The sequence below is a fragment of the Eulemur rufifrons genome, chromosome 19 (genome assembly GCF_041146395.1).
Source record: "Eulemur rufifrons isolate Redbay chromosome 19, OSU_ERuf_1, whole genome shotgun sequence".
In the NCBI taxonomy this organism is placed as follows: Eukaryota; Metazoa; Chordata; class Mammalia; order Primates; family Lemuridae; genus Eulemur; species Eulemur rufifrons.
The window spans coordinates 85885495-85906338 of record NC_091001.1 but is presented as its reverse complement, the minus strand read 5'-3'; the positions used below and the strand labels follow the sequence as shown (position 1 = coordinate 85906338).

The 20844-nt window shown below is 32.8% G+C and overlaps 1 protein-coding gene across 3 annotated transcripts in view; it reads right to left on the bottom strand.

Moving 5' to 3' along the window:
* The window catches only part of MAP4K3 (mitogen-activated protein kinase kinase kinase kinase 3), a 150411-nt gene that overhangs the window by 30484 nt on the left and 99083 nt on the right, over nt 1–20844 (bottom strand). For 2 of the 3 annotated variants that reach the window (XM_069494992.1, XM_069494993.1), the window contains 5 exons: nt 18061–18119; nt 9347–9405; nt 3634–3672; nt 3327–3380; nt 1270–1312 (listed from right to left, as the gene is read on the bottom strand). In XM_069494992.1, the coding sequence (XP_069351093.1) occupies nt 1270–1312; nt 3327–3380; nt 3634–3672; nt 9347–9405; nt 18061–18119 (254 nt within the window). Of the gene's footprint in view, nt 1–1269; nt 1313–3326; nt 3381–3633; nt 3673–9346; nt 9406–16786; nt 16850–18060; nt 18120–20844 lie in introns of all 3 variants that reach the window. The other variant, XM_069494991.1, reaches the window with a different exon arrangement.

Genomic DNA, 20844 nt, shown 5'->3' with positions numbered 1-20844 from the left:
TTCTGTAGAGACAAGGTATCGCTATGTTGCCCAGGCTGGTGTCAAATTCCTAGCCTCAAGTGATCCTCTCACCTTGGCCTTCCAAAGTTTTGGGATTACAAGTGTGAGCCACTGCCTGGCCAATGTCCTTCTATTAATTCTTCACAAGCCTTACCACTTAGACCAGACAAATAAAAATATTCTAGTCTTTCTTATCACCTCCAATTTAAAGGATTCTCTTTTTATTGTAAATATTCAAGCTAATCAAAGTTCAGCTCCTTATCAAGGCTAATAAACTCTCTCCTGGACTCAATGTCTTTTATGTTATACATGCTTAATCTTTCAGACTAGGGGTAGAAGACACCAATTAAAATTTATCATATTGGAGGATACAAACACAATATGTCTGAGAAACTTTTTTGTGCAGACAATGGAAAAATCTCCAGTTAGCTAAAGGTTTGGAGAATTTATAAATGTATTCCTTATTGGGAAGATTGTTCAACACTTATTTCTTTGAAGTTCAGATCTCTCTACTTCCATTAACATAAAACTAAACAAGCAAGTACAGCATTACTTACTTGTGTGAATCAGGATTTACTCAATAGTATAAAATGAAAATAAAATAAAATGGATGGCAAGGCTGATAAGACTCCAACTCTGATTTATTATACCTAGATTTTATATGTTAAAACAGCTCATTTTATAATTAAAATCTGCTATGCATATGAACTTATAAAATTAAATTTATATTATCACTACCTATAGTAACTTATTGTACTCTTAAAAAAATCTCATCAATGTGAATTATTTTATGATGATTTTGGTTGGAAAAATAATTTTGTTAAAAATTTTTTGAAAATTACTACCCTATTTTGTATTTTTCATTTAAAATTATCTTCTGAAAATTAAATATTTATGATGATAAATCACTATCCTTTACCCATTCTTAGAAATCAGTATTAGTAGATTGTAGATTTTGAGGGAAAAAAAATCTTACAAAAATGTGAGTTTTCTAACCCAAGTAAAATAATACTAATCTATTAATACAATCATTTTCAGCATATAAATTTCTAGAACTTGTTACTTAGAATGAACACTTAAGGTCAAGGTTGGCATTTAGAAAAAGACAAACAAAAATAATCAAAATCAGCTACTTAAATCATAGTTTAGCAACTTTATCATTTTTCTTTGTGGATTGCAAATGAAAAGCTAGAATAACTATCAAGGCAGTATTAAGGAGGCAGAACAATAATACACGCATAATTCAAATTAAAAAATAAATTTGTCTACCTTTGGTGGCAAAGGAGGTGGAACTTTTGCTTTCATGGTTGAACTAAAAACACAAGAGTTTAGAATCAGAATTATTCATTTTACAAATGCATCGATTATTAAAATATAATTTTTTCAAAGATATGGAAAAAAACTCTATAAAAACAAGTACCATTTTCTAAGATTATGAGTTTTTTCCAAAGTATCTTGTGAAATGCTCAAGTTATGCTGAATGAGTTTTTTTTGTTGTTGTTAAGACAGGGTCTTGCTCTTTTACCCAGGCTAGAGTGCAGTGGTGTCATCATAGCTCACTGCAACCTTAAACTTCCAGGCTCAAATGATCCTGAATGAGGTATTAGTCTGAAGTAACTGGGAACTGGAGGACATTTTAAGTGAAATAGGCCAGAAACAGAAAGACAAATACTGCATGATCTCACTCATAAGTGCAATCTAAAAGAGATCTCATGGAGGTTAAAAAATAAAGGCTACTAGAGACTAGGAAGAGCAGGGGGAAGGGAGGAATAGGAAAGATTTGTATTACAGTTAGGTGCAAGGAATAAGTTCTAGTATTTATACCACTGTAGGATGACTATAGTTAACAACAATATGTTATTTAGATTCAAATAGCTAGAAGGAGGATATTGAATGCCCCCAATACAAAGAAATGATAAATGTTTGAGATGATGGATATGCTAATTACCCTGATCTGATCACTATACATTATATGTATCAAAACATCACTGTACACCACATGAATATGTACAACTATTATCTGTCACTTTAAAAAATTAAATTAAAAAAGTGAGTAGATATGTTTGCTTGGTTTCAAATACAACATTGTAATTAAAATTGGAAAAGATAATTATAATTCTAGTTTATATCAACTGAAGGGTAAAAAATTACCTTAAGAATATAAGCAATAGCTGGCTTAGGAAAATATGATACAATATAAAATATATCACTTTGTAAGCTTCATTTTATCTTCTGTAAGAAAGGAAATATCTTTGATGAAGCTCGTCAAAAATTATGTATGTGCTGTATAAAATTACAGGCAGAATTTGATTGAAGCTAAGATTCATTACAACTCAGGATTGGTTTTAGAAATAGAAAGAATTAAAAGATGATAAAACCCAAACTTCTCAGATGAGGATACTGAGGCCTGGAGCGGTTATGTGACCTTATGCAAGGTCACAGAGTAGTGAGATGGAAAGGAAAACCTCTGCCTCCAACTGCTAATCAAGAGCTCTTGTCATGCTACCACGAAAATGCATCTTTCTTTCTTAAGGAAAGAAAACAAAAAACTAAATTAAAAGGACTAAACATCAATGCATACATAATAGTAAAAATATTTCCTCTTTAAAAATATACATTTATATCCATTTATTTGAAATCTATCAGATGAAATTTAATCAAACATATAACAAGCTTCTTTGTAGTTGTAGTAATAATTATAGGAGCCATCAATTACTGACTAATCTACAAAAAAAAATTATCATTCTTATTAATTAGGTTTTTCCAAAGTTCTTTGTTATCAACTAGTATTACAGACTGAATTGTGTTGCCCCAAAATTCACATGTTGAAGTCTTAACTTCCCAATGTGACTGTATTAGAGATAGGGCTTTTAGGAGGTAATGAGGTTATAACAGTGGGGTCCTAATCCCATGGGATGGGTGGCCTTAAAATAAGAGGAAGAGAGATTGCTCTCCCCACATCCTCCTACATGCACAAAAAGAAAAGAGGCCATGTAAAGACATAGCCAGAAGGTGGCTGTGTGCAAGCCAGGAAGGGAGCCCTTGCCAGGAACCAAGCTGGCTGGCACCTTGATCTTGAACGTCCCAGCCTCAGAACTGCGAGAAATAAATTTCTGTTGTTTAAGCTACCCAGACTATGGTATTTCATATGTCAGCCTGAGCTGACTAATACAACTGGAATAGAGAAAAGGAAAGAAACCACAGTACAACCCAAAATATTGCGTTTCTAATGAGATTAAAATTACTGTCAACGTTAAGCTGCTGGATTTATGAAATCAGGTCAAATGACACCTTTTCTTTTTACCAAAAACAGAAACAGAACTTACTGTTTAGATTCATCATCATCCCCTTCATCATCTTCTAAATGAGCCACATGTCCTCTAAAGAAAAAGGATAATGCCATTGTTATTAAATGGACTTTTTCTAAACAGTTTAAGAAGAAATTTTAGAAAATGCAGGAAAGGCTACTGCGAGACAGAATTTTATTTCTACATCTTTATAAGGTAAATTCAGAATTAAAACAAAACAAAGCAAAATAATTTTAGGCTATACGACAGAGAAGGGAGCAAACTGACTACTCATTCGTGACATAAAGTATAAAGTATTTTAAGTTTAGTTAAAAATTAAAATTACCGCTGATGTAATTCTTCTTCAACAGACTTGAGAAGACTCCTTAAAAGAAAAGAAAACACAAAAAATGTGAATAAATAAGCAGAGAAATATCAAATATTTATTTTTATCACTTTAACCTTACCCATAATTTTTTGAATGATTACTTTACCATTTACTGAAAATTTGCTATAATGATCATCTCTGTAACCATAAAATATCAAGTTACATTTAATGAGATACCTTTACTTTCTGTTGTTTATGTCTTATGTATTTTAAATGAGCAATATAAATCCTACTGTTTATTGAAAAAAATATCAATTCAAACAGAAAACAATTCACCATGAAATGTCACAACAGTACTGACAAAACAATAATTGCAGGGTCAATTGTCAGGGGTTTCCAGGATTTAAACTTTACCTGGAATATTATACCTGACACCTGAAATTATATATATATTTTTTTTTCTTAAAATAAGGAAGGTGACACACTTTAAAAAAACATCATGCTCTCAGGCAATCCTACAAAATGAAACTCACCATGTTGGATCTCTCTGCAGAAGCATGCATGCATGTGATGTGAATACATGAATGTAGTAGCACTTTGCTTTCACGGAAGACACTCACTTACCTGAAGGATTTGTTCTCCAGTGGTGCACGGGCAAACACATTTACACTTTTGGGAGACTAAGCCTGTATCAGACCAGGTGTGAGGATTTTACCATTAGGAGCAGTATACAAAACTTTAATTGTCAGGAATGTAACAGAGAACTTAGAACATTCCTGAAGTTCCCTTACTTCTTTTCACTGCAAGTTCATGCAGCATACTTCCTAAATCATACTCGTCAAGCATAAATCTCAATAGCCTTCTCCTAGCTAATGGGATATAGAGAAATATAGTTACTCATAAATTGCTGGAATAAAAGTGGTTCAGCAAAAAATTTACTCTCTCTAAAAGTTATAAGGTAGCGCCTTTTAATCATTTTCCTTCCTAAAACATACTGGGGACAACTGTCCTTGGAATTATCAAAACGTAAAACCAGAGACACTGAAAGGTAGGGTTACCTACTAAAAGCAAATGATAGACTAGCTTGTAGCCATCAAATATTTTAATTAGGCTGGCTTAATAATTTAAGTTTTAAAAAATAACAGTTATGAATCTGGAGTGGTAAATGCCATCGGAAAACCACAAACTAATTGAAAGTTCTAGTGTATAAATATAAAAATTGAGGCACCACAGTTAAATATTATCTTACAAAGTTCTCCAAGGGCCACTTCTAAGAAAGTAGGAGCTTCTGTCTAGAGGCAGTAGAGCAAAGTGAGAACAAGCTTTAAAACTAAGATTGCATGAATCTGAATCTTGCCTCCACCACTGTGGTATATGGCCTTGGATAAGTTACTTCGATTTTCCTACGCTTTAGTTTTCCATATATGTGAAATGGGAATCACTGCAGTACTTATCTCCAAGTGACTGTCTGAAGACGTACTGAATTAACATAGGTAAAGAGCTTAGAAGAATAATTGAGAATAGAGTAAGTACTTGATTAGTGTTTTAACATTATTGTTGACTAAGCAACATTTCTGTAAACTAGCAGTTCTTAAAACTGTGGTACAGGGATATTGGGGGTCTCATAGTCTCCTTAGGGGATCTGTAAGGTCAAAACTATTTTCACAATACATAATGCCTTTGTCACTCTTATTTTCTCATGAGTATACACTGAAGTTTTCCAGGGATTACAAGATGTGTGATATCACAACAGATTAAATGCAGCATCAAAACACGAGGAATTTAGTTGTCTTCCACTAAGACAGTGTTAAGGATATTTGTAAAAAAATTATAAAATAATGCTACTTTTCTTAATATTATTTTGTTTCAGGAAAAATAGCTATTTTTCATAAAAATGTTATTAGTGGACCTCAATAAAATGTCTGCTGTATTGCACTGACTTATATAAAGTTTCTTGCAATTATTTGCTACCTGTGAGTCTCATGAGAGGAATCAAAGGTATTAAAAAGAAGGTACTGTAAAGAGGTGCATTTGATCTGGCCCCTAAGGATGGGGATTTTTTTTTTAAATACACAAAAAATGTATGTTACTTATGATAACATATAATGATTATATTAAAACATTTTTGTAAATATTTTGAAAATTTCTGTTTAATTTCTAATACTATAAATATGGATAGTTTTAACTCCTATAAACAAAAGCTCTGATGAGTTTTCAATAATTTTAAAGACTGTTAAGGAATCCTGAGACCAAAAATTTGAGAAGCACTGCTTTAAACTATTTTACCAATTTAAACATAATGTCTCTGAACTGTACAAGTGGGCTTTTACATCATTTATAAAAGATGTGAAAAAATACTTTTTCTTAAGCACATGAAAGTATTTTTTAAGGTACTTTTTTTCTCTAGTAGAAAACATTAGGATTTGAAAATACTTAGGAAGAGAATTTAAAATGTAGTTTTACTTTCAGTTATCATATTTAATTGGATTTATATGGCATTCAACTTTTTTTTTTTTTTTTTGAGACAGAGTCTCACTCTATTGCCTGGGCTAGAGTGCCGTGGCATCAGCCTAGCTCACAGCAACCTTAAACTCCTGGGCTCAAGTGATCCTCTTGCCTCAGCCTCCCGAGTAGCAGGGCTACAGGCATGTACCACCATGCCCGGATGATTTTTTCTATATATATTTTTAGTTGCCCATATAGTTTCTTTCTATTTTTAGTAGAAACAGGGTCTCGCTCTTGCTCAGGCAGGTCTCGAACTCCTGAGCTCAAACGATCCACCCTCCTTGGCCTCCCAGAGTGCTAGGATTCAACTTTTTAAAAACAATCTTCCTAGGAGTTCTCGAACAATAAAAGAAAGGCTGAATAATTGAACATGGAAAAGCAGCTAGCTCATGGCCTAGGAACTCATATATATTTTTTGTTCATTTACTTGTAAATCTACTTACTACGTGTCAAGATATTTTATTCAAGTTACAGAATTCATAAAGTCTTAATGAAAAGTACAATACACGATTTACTTCTTTAGGCTTTATGAAAGAGAAAATAAAACAGGGCTAAATTTGCTAAAAGGTCTGTTTACAGTAAATACTGTATCTTGAGAGCACTGGAGAAAATGTGATTGTGATTTATTCACCAAGACTGAGTGTGCTACACAATAAACAATGTCACCATTCACTAGTCCACTAGAATTCTCCCATTATGGAATTTTCAGGAAGTAAAGAACAAAACAAAAATAATGCCTTCAGACACTGAATTACTAAGTCAATCAAAAATGACTAGGAAATTTGACGAAAAGGTTAAAAGTGAAACAGTGTACAAACAAAGATTTAAATGATGAAGAAACTGATAGGAGAGAAGTGTAAAACCACCACCAAAATTACTCAGCATATTCAAATTAAGGAATTCATGCTGCAGGTTACTTGAATCTTTCACAATTGCCTACCTGCCTCAAAATAATTTGTAAGTACTGCCCTGATAACATTTCAAAACAAAAAACTACCTTTTTCTCTAAAACCGAAGAGCAATTTTAGTCACTCATGTTATTCACTTGCTCATACAGTAATTATTTACATAGTAACTTACTATAAACAAGGGCAACTAATAAATATCTACTAAATCCTAAATGTGCTAAATGCTTTACAATGATTATTCCATTTCATCCTTAGCACCCTATGAGGCAGATACAATTATAATCCAAGTCACATAGTTTTATAGGAAGAGCCAGTTCTGCCTCTGGATCTGGCATTTACTACTAGTAAACTCCATTGTGTCAGGAATTGTATAATTCAATTTATTCAATTCACTATTACTTATTAGAAGAGAATTTACCTTTAAATTTTTGCTCTACATTAAAACAAAATCAGAGTTTTCTTTTAAAAATAATATTTTGTTGGTTTTAAATAAATGGTCAGAAAAGTTGACCTTGGTGATATCAGAAAGAGAAAAGGCGATAACCAAGTATAAGTCAAAACACATGCTTTCTGTTGAAAAAAGAAAAATGCTATGTAACAGTTCTAATTTGATAATTCCTGCATGGTCTGGATAGGTAGAAACCCATCAATGGAAATCTGTCTGCCTGATCACCTATGGAGAAAACAGGAAATCCCGTGAGTTTTAAAACACTGCCTGGTCACAAGAATAAAGCAGACATATCAATACAGCAAGAGAGGTGCTACATCCATGCTCATGTCACATGTATGTATATGCCTACACACGAAACATAGCCAAAGGTCAAACTTTTGGCCAACCTACCTTGCCAATGATTCGTTATATAGAATACAGTTCCTTAAGCAGGGATCCAATTAATCAAAAAATGAAGGTTGGGCAAATTATTAACATTTTACCTACCCAAAATAACTATATACTATGAAAATGCCTAACAATCAGAAATCAGACAATGGGAACAATGGAATCTGGAAAAGCATTTAGTGATGGGCCGTATGTTTTGTATTTTGCAAGTACATAATTTTAAAATATATTTTAAACGATTCAGAAAAAGGTAAATGAAGTATTTTTTTCAAATTATTCAGTCTCTTAAAATATAGCAAAATTTGCTAACAAGGTCCTTAAAACCAGTGACCTCATATTTAGAGAAAATAATATAAAAAACACTTCAGATTTTTTTTATTTGCTAACTCACTGTGAAACAAACTTTCCTTTGTTGTCCACTAACAAGATAAGACAAGTTATAAATAGCAAATAGTTTCTATTTAGGTAAAATTTCATTTTTCTACCAGGGAAATTTTATACTTATTTTCCATTTTAAAAAACATAAAGGCCAATAATTATAAAAAGGCTCAATAATAGTATCAAGGCTAATAATAATAATATAAAAAAACTCTCATAGTATTTAACTGAAGTTTAGCTTAAATCAAAATTAATACATTTCTCTACGTTGTCCGTCAAAGCCTTTTCTCTGTGTTGGGAAAAGATAGTATATTAAGGAAAAAACATTTAGTTTATAAAAAAGAGGAAATACATGATTTTGTATTATCCTTAAAACTAAGCTATTTCTTTTTAGTCATCATTTCTCAACTGTTTAACTTAAAATATGGGAATATATACATGCCTCAGATTGTAACTGGCTCTATAAACAAATTTCAATGATCCCTATATGTTTTTTTATTATCTCCCTTAACTACCTATTGGAAGTTTTTGAGCTGTTTACAAGAAATGGCAGAATTTTCCAAGAGATTTCAAAAGCCCCTGAGCCTGATTCCTGATGCCAAGAATCACCGTCCCCCACGACCTGCCCCAATGCACGTGGCCCCTCCTTAAAAAGCACCATGATCTCTGTTGGTCACAGAGACAGATTTGAGACTATTTCTCTCCTGACAGACGTCTTTTGCATTAAAATTCCTTTCTTCCTTGGCAATCCTCCTTGTCTCAATAATTGGGTCTTTGTGTGGCAAGCAACTGGATCTAGCCTGAAACCCCCTTGCAGTTTCGATAACAAACTCTAATGCTATGGAAATCATATTTTGAGGGTTTAAATTGTTCTGATTATTAAAATAATATCTACACTGCTGGAAGATTTTGGCAATTTAAATGATATTCGCTTATTATTAACTAAATGATAAGCACGGAAGCAGTAGAAAAAAGAAAAAAGTATATTATAAAATATATCTACCAGCCTAATACAATTTACTACCTTAAATATTAAAATATCATATTAAAGGCAACTTAGTAATTCTTGAATTAAATTAAATTTTAGAAGAACTTTACTTACTTGTTTGCACCTAAAAAGTAACTACCCTGGTGTCCTTGTCCATATTCTAGTTGTAGATCCTAATAGTACAAAATAAAATATTTAGCAAAATAGTAATATATCAACACCACGATACACTAACGCATATTACTTAAAAAAGAGAAACCCTAGATCCCAAATAAATCTGTATTGCTATATGTTCTTAAAAAGAAGGCATGGTAGGACTTCCAATAATAAAAGATTTCAGAAGTTTGTAGTCCTAATTTAAGTATTTTATTATTTAGGTTGAGTATTTTTCTGGGAATTCTTCCAAATTATATATGCAAAGTTTCATTTATGGTTAGTGCTATTATAGTCAACACTCACAAAATTTAGTTTTTAGAAAGAAAAAAAAGCTAAGATAAGGTATTTATTTTCAAGTTATAACGAAGCAAAAATGACCAGAGAAGAGAAGAAGCAACAAAAATCTTGGTTTTCTTTGTACTGAAATAATGACGCAAATAGACACATTCACATATTTCTACTGCTGCTTCATGCAGGTAATAACTTTTTAAAGATATATAATTGGATACTATTTTTAAAGTAAATTATACATGTGAACTTGTACAAGACTGTAAATTGCATTAAAGAACTCTCAAGAATTTTTTAAAGGCTAAAATAGCAAAATTTCAAATTAGTTTTGTATGAAGTTGCCTTTTGTCCACTTTTTAAAAAGGCATTGTATTTTAAGCACTGTTTTAACTATAAAGGGGGATTATTTAACATTTTAAATGAATCTTATTTAGAATAATAAGATTCTAAATATAGAATATAGCGTACTTAAAGTGCTTTTTATTTTTACAAGATATTATCAGATTCATGATCGGGGATTAACGCAAAGGTCACCTTGGAGCAGCCTTCCAAAACTGTCCAGGAGGATATGTGTAGCCTTCTCTATGTTTCCACAGTATTTAACACACAGATCTCCTCTAGCACTCACAGTGAATTTTAATCTATTTATAAGCCTGTGAAAATAGTGGCCAGGTTGTGAGCTCCTCAAACAATGAGAAATGGTCAAATCTATCTTCCTTTCCTACAGCCCATGGTTTAGCAAAGCACTTGGCACACATGAACTGCACCCTGAGTAACTGCTTGTTCAAATGCCAATTGTTTATTTCCCTATAAATAGATAACTAACACTTCAGCCTTAAGATAAACAAAGATAATTCCAGATCACAAAAATACTAAGAACATGAGGATTCTAAGCAATACATCGTATTTAAGAGAAAAGCACTTTAAAATTTAAGTACTCTAAGACCTGTCAAAAAAATATCTGAGAAAATCAACATCAAAATCCTGGTTTAGACAAGACTCAAATTTTGTCTTCTTCAGTATTTGTGTTCTTCCATGCATAATAATAAATGTTCTTACCAGTGACAGAAAAGATAATACATAACGAACCAGAAAGATTAGTTGACTGTCACACTGACATCACATGAAATTCTAATGAAAAAGGACACCTGTTCTTTTAAATTTACAATGATATATCTTAATAGGATAAAATCACTGTTACCACAAGACTGCCACACAATTACTACACTGCATAATTTAAGCGGTCATGACTTTATACAGGGATCTTTAAACTTTGGTATTCAGTAAAGAGAAATACTAATCCCTGTACATACACTTCTAAATTCAAATTTGTTTTCTTCAGCTATAGATAACTGGGCCCTCTACCAGACCAGTACCATATTTAACCAAGATAATCTCTTAAGTCGTTAATCAAAGGATAGCTTCCAAAAGTACACATTTATGCAGAGTGGCTCTGACTTCTATTATATGAACACAGATGTGTCATCATAACATTCAGCTCATCTGATACATGACAATTAGCAGGTTGACAATAATGATTTAAAAAAGAAATCAATTGTAATCATCAGTGTACTTATTAGGAAGGTAAGAGAAGTGACTAAAATAACTAACATTTTAATAGAAAATTGAGCATAGGCTCATATACAGAATAACATTCAGGCCAGGGGAGAAGCTGTAGATAGAGCCAGGTCTGATGATTAAGTGTGCTACATCTCAAGTCTATCAGGAAGCTAAAATGCAAAGGGGCTCATTCTTTAACAATGTCACCTCTCTAAATCAAGTTGTATTATAGTAGCTATGGAACAAAAACAATGTGCTAGGCATACTATCACATAAAGTATTACACCAAAGTCTTCTAAAAAGTGTCTAATCTCACTTAATACAACCATTATCTACCAAGCACCTATTACATTACAGGAATTCAGACCGCAAATCAGACAAGGAAAATGACAAGAAATAAACAAAGGAATAAAAGTGAAGCCAGGGCAAAGTTAGTAGTTAGTTAAATATCTTTAGGGAAGTCTAAGAAAGACTGACCCAAAATGCTTTTCAAAAAGGGTTTGGAAGCTTTTATGCATTAGAAAAATACTACCGAAATTATGCTTGGAAAAGCACTGAAAATAACCCAAGATGACAATATCATATGGCCATCCTTTAAAAGCTAAGTAAGAATATATTTGAGCACGCCACCATAAAAAAAATTAGTAGTATTAATTAGGCATCAACTTATTAATGAATGACAATGTTTAAACTACATGGTAGAGTCACATAAGGAACAACACGGACTGAAAACATGCAATAACCTACTACAGATTCAACCTGAATTCTCAAACAAAAGTTCAAGATGGTTATCCCAGACCAGTAAAATATCTTTTTGGGTCAGAATGTCCTAATTTCAGTGGTTTGTTTAATTGAATGGGAGACTATCTCTAAACCTAGGATGGAGTTTCTAAGAAAACATGGTGCGAGAAAGAACTTAAAAAGAACAAAAGATGTAATGCAGAACACTGGAAAAGGAAAATATATGATCCAGAATATTTTACTGTAGTTTAAAAAAAAAATCTCCTTGGGAGATTACAAAGTCTATACCTGATGAGAAAACAGCAGGAAGTCAATAGAATTGATACAGTTGGCTACAAAAACACAAAAGAAAAAATACTTTAGCAATATATCTTAACCAAGAAAAAAAGAGAACAGGAAATTTTTTTTTCTCATCAAAAAATGAGAAAATTATGGCACGAATAAGGTCGTTGGTGAGATACCTTTTAATGTGGTAGATGATTTATAGAAATAAAGAGGGAATGAATCCAGGATAATTCAAAGATTTTTTTATTTCTTAAAAAGTCAGAAAAGCAAGTGGAGTCTGAACATTAACCGTTTAAGCAGGGTTCTGACTAATAAAAGCAGATAAGGAGGCCTCAAACTGAATAACATGACTTTTATACTGCATGCTTAGAAATGAATATCAATAGGTTAGGTACACTGTACACTTCTTCAGAGCAATGATTATGTTACTACTTCTTTATGCACCTCCATAGCAATTAATCGTGTTTTACATATAATTTTCAGTATATTTTTATTAGTATATGGGCCAAAATATTCAGTAAAACTAGGCAAATTAGAAAAAAATAGCATCAGTTGAGATAGATGCATACTATAATCTTTTAATCTGAGGATAGCATTTTGTGGGTTAAACCCATTTTTATGGTAATGGACAAAATTCTTTTATTTAATTATCACATTATACTGAGTTTTTTGTTTGTTTTATTAAAAACTCAGGCATAGTTCAACATTTTAAAGACTTTTCTTACTGACTGCCAATCCTAAAAATCAAGTTCTATTCTTCTGGTTTCATTATTATTATGATTACCTGATTTTTTTTTTTTTCCAAGAAATCACTTTTTGATAGCAACAAAATTGAGGTATAATATTCTAAATTCATTTATAAAATCATAAAATGAATAAACTTAGCATTTAAAATAAACAGAAATCACTAATATGGAATCTTTTTTTTTTTTGAGACACAGTCTCACTCTGTCACCCTGGCTAGATAGAGTACAAGGGCCTCATTGTAGCTCACTGCAACCTCAAACTCCTGGGCTCAAGCAATCCTCCTGCCTCAGCCTCCAAGTAGCTATGACTATAGGTACATGCCACTACGCCTGGTGAATTTTTCTATGTTTTGTAGAGATGGAGTCTCGCTCTTGCTCAGGCTGGTCTCAAAATCCTGAGCTCCAGCCTCCTAGAGTGCTAGAATTACAGGCGTGAGCCACTGCACCTGGCCAACATGGAACTTTCAAGCAGCAAGATCTTTAAGGCAATAAATGTTTCTTCTGGGTACCAAAAGATCTAGGGCTGACACCTTGGTGCCAACTGCCTACTAAAATGAGGGACAGACATTTTGGGTTCATCAGGTTTTTTAGTGGCCAGCAACAAGCATTTGTAAGAGTTGAAATCTTGTTCACAGTGCCAAGATTTTAGGACTTATAAAATTAGGGGATTGAAGTAACTACGGACACTTCACACCCATTAGGCTATCAAGAAACAAAAACAAAACAAAAAATAGCAAGTATTGATGACGATGTGAAGAAACTGGAACCCATGTGCGCAGCTGGCAGGAATGTAAAATAGTACATCTTCTGTGGAAAACAGTATGGTAGTTTCTCAAAAAATTAAAGATAGAATTACCGTAAGATCCAGCAAGTCCACTTCTAGTTATAAATTCCAAAGAATTCAAAACAGGGGCTCAGACAGATACTTGTATATCCATATTCATAGCAGCATTATTCATAGTACCAAAGGTGGAAGTAACTCATTGTCCATCAACAGATGGACGAACAAAATGGGGTATTTACATACAATGGAATATTACTGAGCCTCAAAAGAGATATTCTGACACACACTATAATAAAGAGGAACCTTGAAGATTGTGCTAAGTGAACTGAGCCAGTCCTAAAAGGACAAATATGTTACGATTCTGCTTATCTGAGGTACTGAAAGTAGTTAAATTCATAGAGACAGAAAATAGAATGGTGGTTGCCAGGCGCTGGGGGGGAGGGGGAAAGGAATGGGGAGTTATAGTTTAATGGGTATAGAGTTTCAATTTGAGAAGATGAAAACATTCTGGTGAGGGACAGTAGTGACAGTTGCATAATAATGCAATTGTACTTAATGCCAATGAACTGCACACTTAAAAAGGTTAAAATGGTAAATTTTATGTTATATATATTTTACCACAAGAAAAAAATAATTATGGGGCATATATGTTGATTTAAAAAAAAAAAAGAGAGGGGAGAAGAGCCCTGTATCACTTGAAAAAAAATACTGATGATGTTGGGGAGAGGCAATATAGCATAGTGGTTTAGGTTTCAATTCCTGAGCCAGGCTGCTTAGGTCAAATCCCAGCTCTGCTATTCTTAGCTAAAGAGTAATGAATTTCAGCTTCTTTGTACCTTAAATATGCTCTTTTGCAAAACAAGGGTAATAAGTTAATATATTTAAAGTACTTAGAATAATGTCTGGTATATAAAATCCTTTATATAAATGTTAACTTTTGTTATTAGGAGTGAGCTTCAAGGTTCATTTTATAAATTGCAGAGTGTGACAAATATTTCATTCATTTCTCTTCTGCTAGAACTATCCACAAGTTAATTGTCTGTCCCTAAAGCTCTCCGTTGTCACAAGATCCCTGTCAGATGCTCCTTTGTACTATGACAGGGCAGGGTGAAAGGAGCAGTTCTAGGGATCAAAGCCATGATATGATAACTTATTCAAGTTACTAGGCTAGTTCCACATGTGGTACAGAAAAGAATATTTGTAACTCTAAAGTATTATGTTTCTGGTTTTGTTGTTATCTTTTGTGTGGAGGATATTAATACATATTGATAAATACTAGAGTCAATTTAAACTTTTTAATTCTGTGATCTTTTATTTCTACAACAAAATCCATTAATTGTCATTCTAGCCTACATACAATTCTGAAGACATTTTCAATCCAGAAATCACTGATTGTGTTTTTTTCAGACATTCTATCTCACTTGCCCCTTACGGTAAATTTTCAATCCTCATACTTTCCAGCCTCTCTAAGCCACCTGACACATCCCTCTTTCTTTCGAGATAGTGTATCCGCTGACTCTAATAACTTTCCAACTGCTTCTTCCTTACCTTCAATGTCGGTTCTACCTGACTGCTAAACACAGGCACCACCCACTGTGGTAATCATTTTGTACTCTTCCTTTCTTCAGAGCTCACTATGAGGAATACATGTAATTTCATGGCTTCATTTATCATTTCCTTTTTGATGACTTAAATCTACCTCCTAAGCTAATCCCATATTTCCAGTAGTAGTAAGACAGTTTCATAATTCCAGCTCTTTATCTGACATCTTTCGAAACTGATCTGTGCTGCCAATTGTTCCCACAGTAATTCCCATAAAACACATGTGGCATCTGTCCCTTCTCTTCCTGAAGGATCCACAATGGTTCCTACACAATAGTGAAATGAGTCTTCGTCCCTCCCAGAAGCCAGATAAGTCACACTAGCCCAAAAGCTCTTCTCCAATCTCCATGGTACCTATTACATGTGAGCTTCCCCTCATCAACAGTTGACATCTGCCAATATTTTGGCAATCCATTATATATTTTGTTGCAAGGCTAACAGTTTATTTGTGTAAGTATTTTCTGCTAAACAAGACAGCAACCTACCTATAAAAAGAAATTAGAGGGGATAGATTAAAAAATGTATATTAAGAATCATTTAAGCCAATCAAAATTGAAAGAAGTATGTTATTAAGGTGGAGAGGAAGGAAAGAAAACGAAAATTCCATTTAAAAGGTAGAAAAGTGGAATCTGGGAGTAAATTTGGGAGCAACTTGGGACTCCGGCCAGCCACAGAAGTAGAACTATTTACTTAATAACAACTATTAAAATATTATTTAACATTTACCAGTATTAATTTCCCACCTTTTCTTATGTAATGGTAAGACAGTTTTAACATTTATAACTCTGGGGATGCTTTATAATCTAAATTTTCTCCTGAGAAAAGCAGACATGACATAATGCTGCAAAATTAAAACTTCATCTGAGAATGATTTCATTGTTAACACAAGGGTAAATTATCTTTAAGAATTACATATATTATACATATACCATATGAATAATATATATGTAATGTACACTATATATGAAATAAATATTATATATGTACCATATAATATATGAAGTTTTTTCCATATATGAATGGATGTATATATATGGCTGGTTTCTAGTTCATTAAACCAGTTACATCATTAAAACTGGGCATTTTTTAGGGAAATGTCATTTCTTAAAAAAAAATCCCCACATTTGAGTGAGAAAATTAAATGTTAATGTTTTTCACTTAAAAATTGTTATTTATTACTACAGCATTATATTTGAGTAGATATATTTATTTAACTTGTTATGGGAAAAAATGCTATGATTCTTAATATATGGAAGCTTGCTAAATGACAGTAACTTATAAAACAATGCTAAAATTGGTTCATTAAAACTGGACAAATGTTTGATCTTTAAAAAAAAAAAAAAAACAAGACTAAAACAATGCTGACAAAGAAAATCAGAAGATGAGAAATACCAGATTAGATCTTGCAGTGTAGTATATTTCTTCTGAACTGTCCAAAAAACCATCACTGTCGGGCTGTTTAGCAGAGACCAAGAAACCCAAGTTATTTATACTTAGACTAAAAGCCACAAATTCACAAAGGGAAACTTTCTCAAATGAAGTTAAGTCCTGCTAACATAATTTTATTAAGGCAAATGGAATGTCAAATTATATTAAGCAGCTTCTAAAAAATGCAACATTGCAACAACTTTGCTGTTTAATGCAGTTACTAAATTAGTACAGAATTTAAAAACATGCAATGCCAACTTAAAAAGAAAAACAAACAAAATAAACTCAAACTGCCTTAACAAAATACAATTAGCATTTATAAACATCATGACTACTTTTTCTTCTTAATCTTCTCCATCCCTCTACATAAATGTCAGGCTTTAGTATTATAATATGATAATTTTAAGACTTTTTCTTTAACATTCTCTTTCTCTACACTGGTACACTGAATTATAACTCTGTAAGATAAAGGCTGACTCCCTTTGTATGCTTTAGTAAAATAAGCATTAAAAATAAGCATTAAATTTAAGAAGAAAGTTCCCACTCCAATCTTTAGTACTTATGACCAGTTACTTTCTTCTCATTATTAAATAGCAAAGGAAAAAAAAGTAAAACAGATATGACTTGGAGCTCTGGCAAAGTAATTTCATTAGGATTAATTTTGTTTTTCTTAATATCTCATTTTTTATTCTTTCATAGAATATTAACATCTCAAATATTTGCAAAATATTTTGCTTCTAAGACCGTATCTAATATATCATCCTATATCTGAAAGGAGTACTAAAGAATTATGAAAGGAATATTCATACAGTTATAAGCCTTAAATGAATGACAAGCTTAATTTACTACATATGCCTCATATTCCTGAGTTTTAGTACTCTAAACATATCTGACTCTACTCTGATGCTTAGAAACCATGGCATTTATCCTAATAAATACATACCCCAAAAGCCCCTCAAAAATGGAAAAAACAAAAATGAAAAAATAATGAAATGGCCAGCATTAAAAACATTTAATCAGAGAATAGTAAAACTAGTAAGTTTCTTCTAAAATAATTTTGAAAATATTCAATATCAGCAACACAGATTTATTTATTCTGAATTTTAGAATTTCTTACCTTTTTGATTCCCCAAATGCTTTTGAAAATACTAATGACTAGCTTTTATAGTCAGTACTATTATCTTAAAAAGACAAAATATTTACTTTCAGTGTTAACATTCCAAGACTACACTACTTACCAGTTCATGATGTGGTTCTGTCTCTTTCCTTAAGGGTGGATCAAATTTCACTTGGCCAACTAAAAAAGAAAAAAGGTAAAGCGATGATCTGTTTCTACATTCTTAACGATGTAATAATTTAAAAAGTTAGCCCATGGCAAAACACATTTAATTTTAACATCTACCATACACTGATCACAATCAAAAGGTTTTTTTCCCAATTTTTAATGGATACATAATAATTATAAATATTATAGGGTACATGTGATATTTTAATATATGCATATAATGCATAATGATCAGAACAGGGTAATTAGGCTATTTATCACTTCAAACAGGTATCGGTTTTTTTTTTGTGTGTGTGTAGGGCACATTCCAAACCTTCTAGCTATTCTGAAATATACAGTAAGTTACTGTTAACTATAGTCACCCTACTGTACTATTGAACACTAGAACTTATTGCTTCTATCTAACTGTATGTTTGAACCCATTAACCAACCTTTCTTCATCACCCGTCCCTTTCCCAACCTCTGGTAACCATCATTCTACTCTCTACCTCAATGACATCAACTTTTTTAGCTACCACATAGGAGTGAGTACATGCAATATTTGTCTTCCTGCGCCTGGTTTATTTCACTTTAACATAATGACCTCCAGTCTGTCAATGTTGCTGCAAATGACAGGATTTTATTCTTTTTTGTGGTTGAAAATATCTCATTGTGCATATGTACCATATTTTCTTTATCTATTCATCTGCTGATGGACACTTAGGCTGATTCCATATCTGAGTTATTGTGAATGGTGCTGCAGCAAACACGGGAGTGCAGATATCTCTCTGATATACTGATTTGTTTTCTTTTAGATATATATCCATCAACGGAACTGCTGGATCACATGATAGTCCTATTTTTAGTTTTTTGAGGAACTCCATACTGTTTTCCACAGTGGCTCTACTAATTTAAATTCCCATCAACAATGTACGAGAGTTTTCTTTCCCTGCAACCTTGCTAGCATCTGTTATTTTTTGGATTTTTGATAGTAGCCATTTTAACTGAGATGAAATAAAATCTTGTTGTGGTTTTGACTTGTATTTCCTCTGCATTAGTGAGGTTGAACATTTTTTCATTTACCTGTTGCCATTTGTAAGTCTTCTTTTCAATCCAAATATTTAAATAAAGAATCTGTTAGCTGGAAAAAGCCCAAGAAAGTCTTAAATTGCTAAAGCTTAATATGTTAATCCTAGGCCTTTTCCATAGCAAAAAAGATGAGCAAAATTACATGTATGTTATATAGTCAGGATCTAACCTGCAACTTCGTTGTGATCCAACATAAAATAGAGACAATCTTAACACAGTATTTAGGTGGGTAGATGGCAGTTGGCGCAGAGTACTTGTGGAAGCCAGCCTACAAGATGGCCCCCAGTATTCACAACACTTCCACGTTGGATTGGTCAGTGTGACTGAAAGAACACAGCAGAAGGAATGGTATATCATTTCCAAGATAAGGCTTCTGTCCTGGGCTCTCTCTATTGGAGCACTTGCTCTAGAGGAAGCTACACTGTGAGCAGAACTAAAGGGAGGCCAAGTGGCAAGGAAGAGAGGCCTCCACTCATCAATCTTCCAGCATAGTCAAGCCTTCAGATTAGTGCAGCCCCAGCTGACGTCCTGACTGCAACTTCATGAGACTGGGAGTTGGAATCACTCAGATAAGATGTCCTGGATTCCTGACTCTCTAAATCTGTGTGAGACGATAAATGTCTATCGTTTTAAGTTGCTAAATTTTGGGGGTGACTTGCTACATAACAATAGGTAACTACTGCAGCTAAAGTATAAACTAGCTAGAGTAGACATAAATGAACTATACTACATTCACCTTTTTATTTGCTAGTCTAATGTATTGAATGTTTCATTATCTTTACCTTTAATTTCTGTATCTCATTATCATTACCTGTTTTTACAACCTGGGTAAAGCATTCAAGACCCCTGAGATAAAAACAGGCACAAATATAAAACATTAAAAAGAAGAAAAATAGCCATCATACATTACATTTCAACCAGTAAGTGCCCAAAACAGCAATTCTCAACCAAGGTGAAGAAAACAGTGAGGTTTCAAAGCATAATCATTTTTATAACTTCTTTTTTATGTAAATTCATTGTGAATAAATGAGATTTGAGATTTGAATATTTAGCAATAGGAGGCATAAATTTAAAAAAAGTGCTTGAGAAACACAGCTCTACAATATCTCCAGTTATAAATGCATACACCTTCTGCAGTTATAAATGTATATGCTTTTTAGTGTTAATGGCACAGATATCAAATGGCTTAGAGATAAGTAGGCTCTTCAAGAATGAGTCCTTCATACCTGTTAACATAGGATCACATAAATATGTGTGATGTGTGATCATGCATCAAAGATTACAAAATAGCTTTGTCTAAGGTATTAAAACATATACTTCATCTTGATAAAGGACTGCTGAATAGCTCTCACCTGCATTTGTCTTCAAAATGCAAAATGAAACCTGTAATAAAGTTACATAAGGACAGCCTTGTGCATCTATCTGTCTTGTTACTGTCACCCGTGAACAGGCTTGCTTCTCCTACTAGAGTGTAGAATCCCTGAGTGCAGGGATGCTGTCTTACTAAAAGCCGTAACTGGTACATAAGTGCAGGTATTTTCAGTATCCTCATACCTGCACTCTGTGGATAGAGGACACGTTCCCAGAAAGGGGAGCAAAGTCCCTATGGAGATTCAAACCTTACACTGGTATCACTTTTCTGTTCCCTTCAAATTCCCTAAAGTTATAA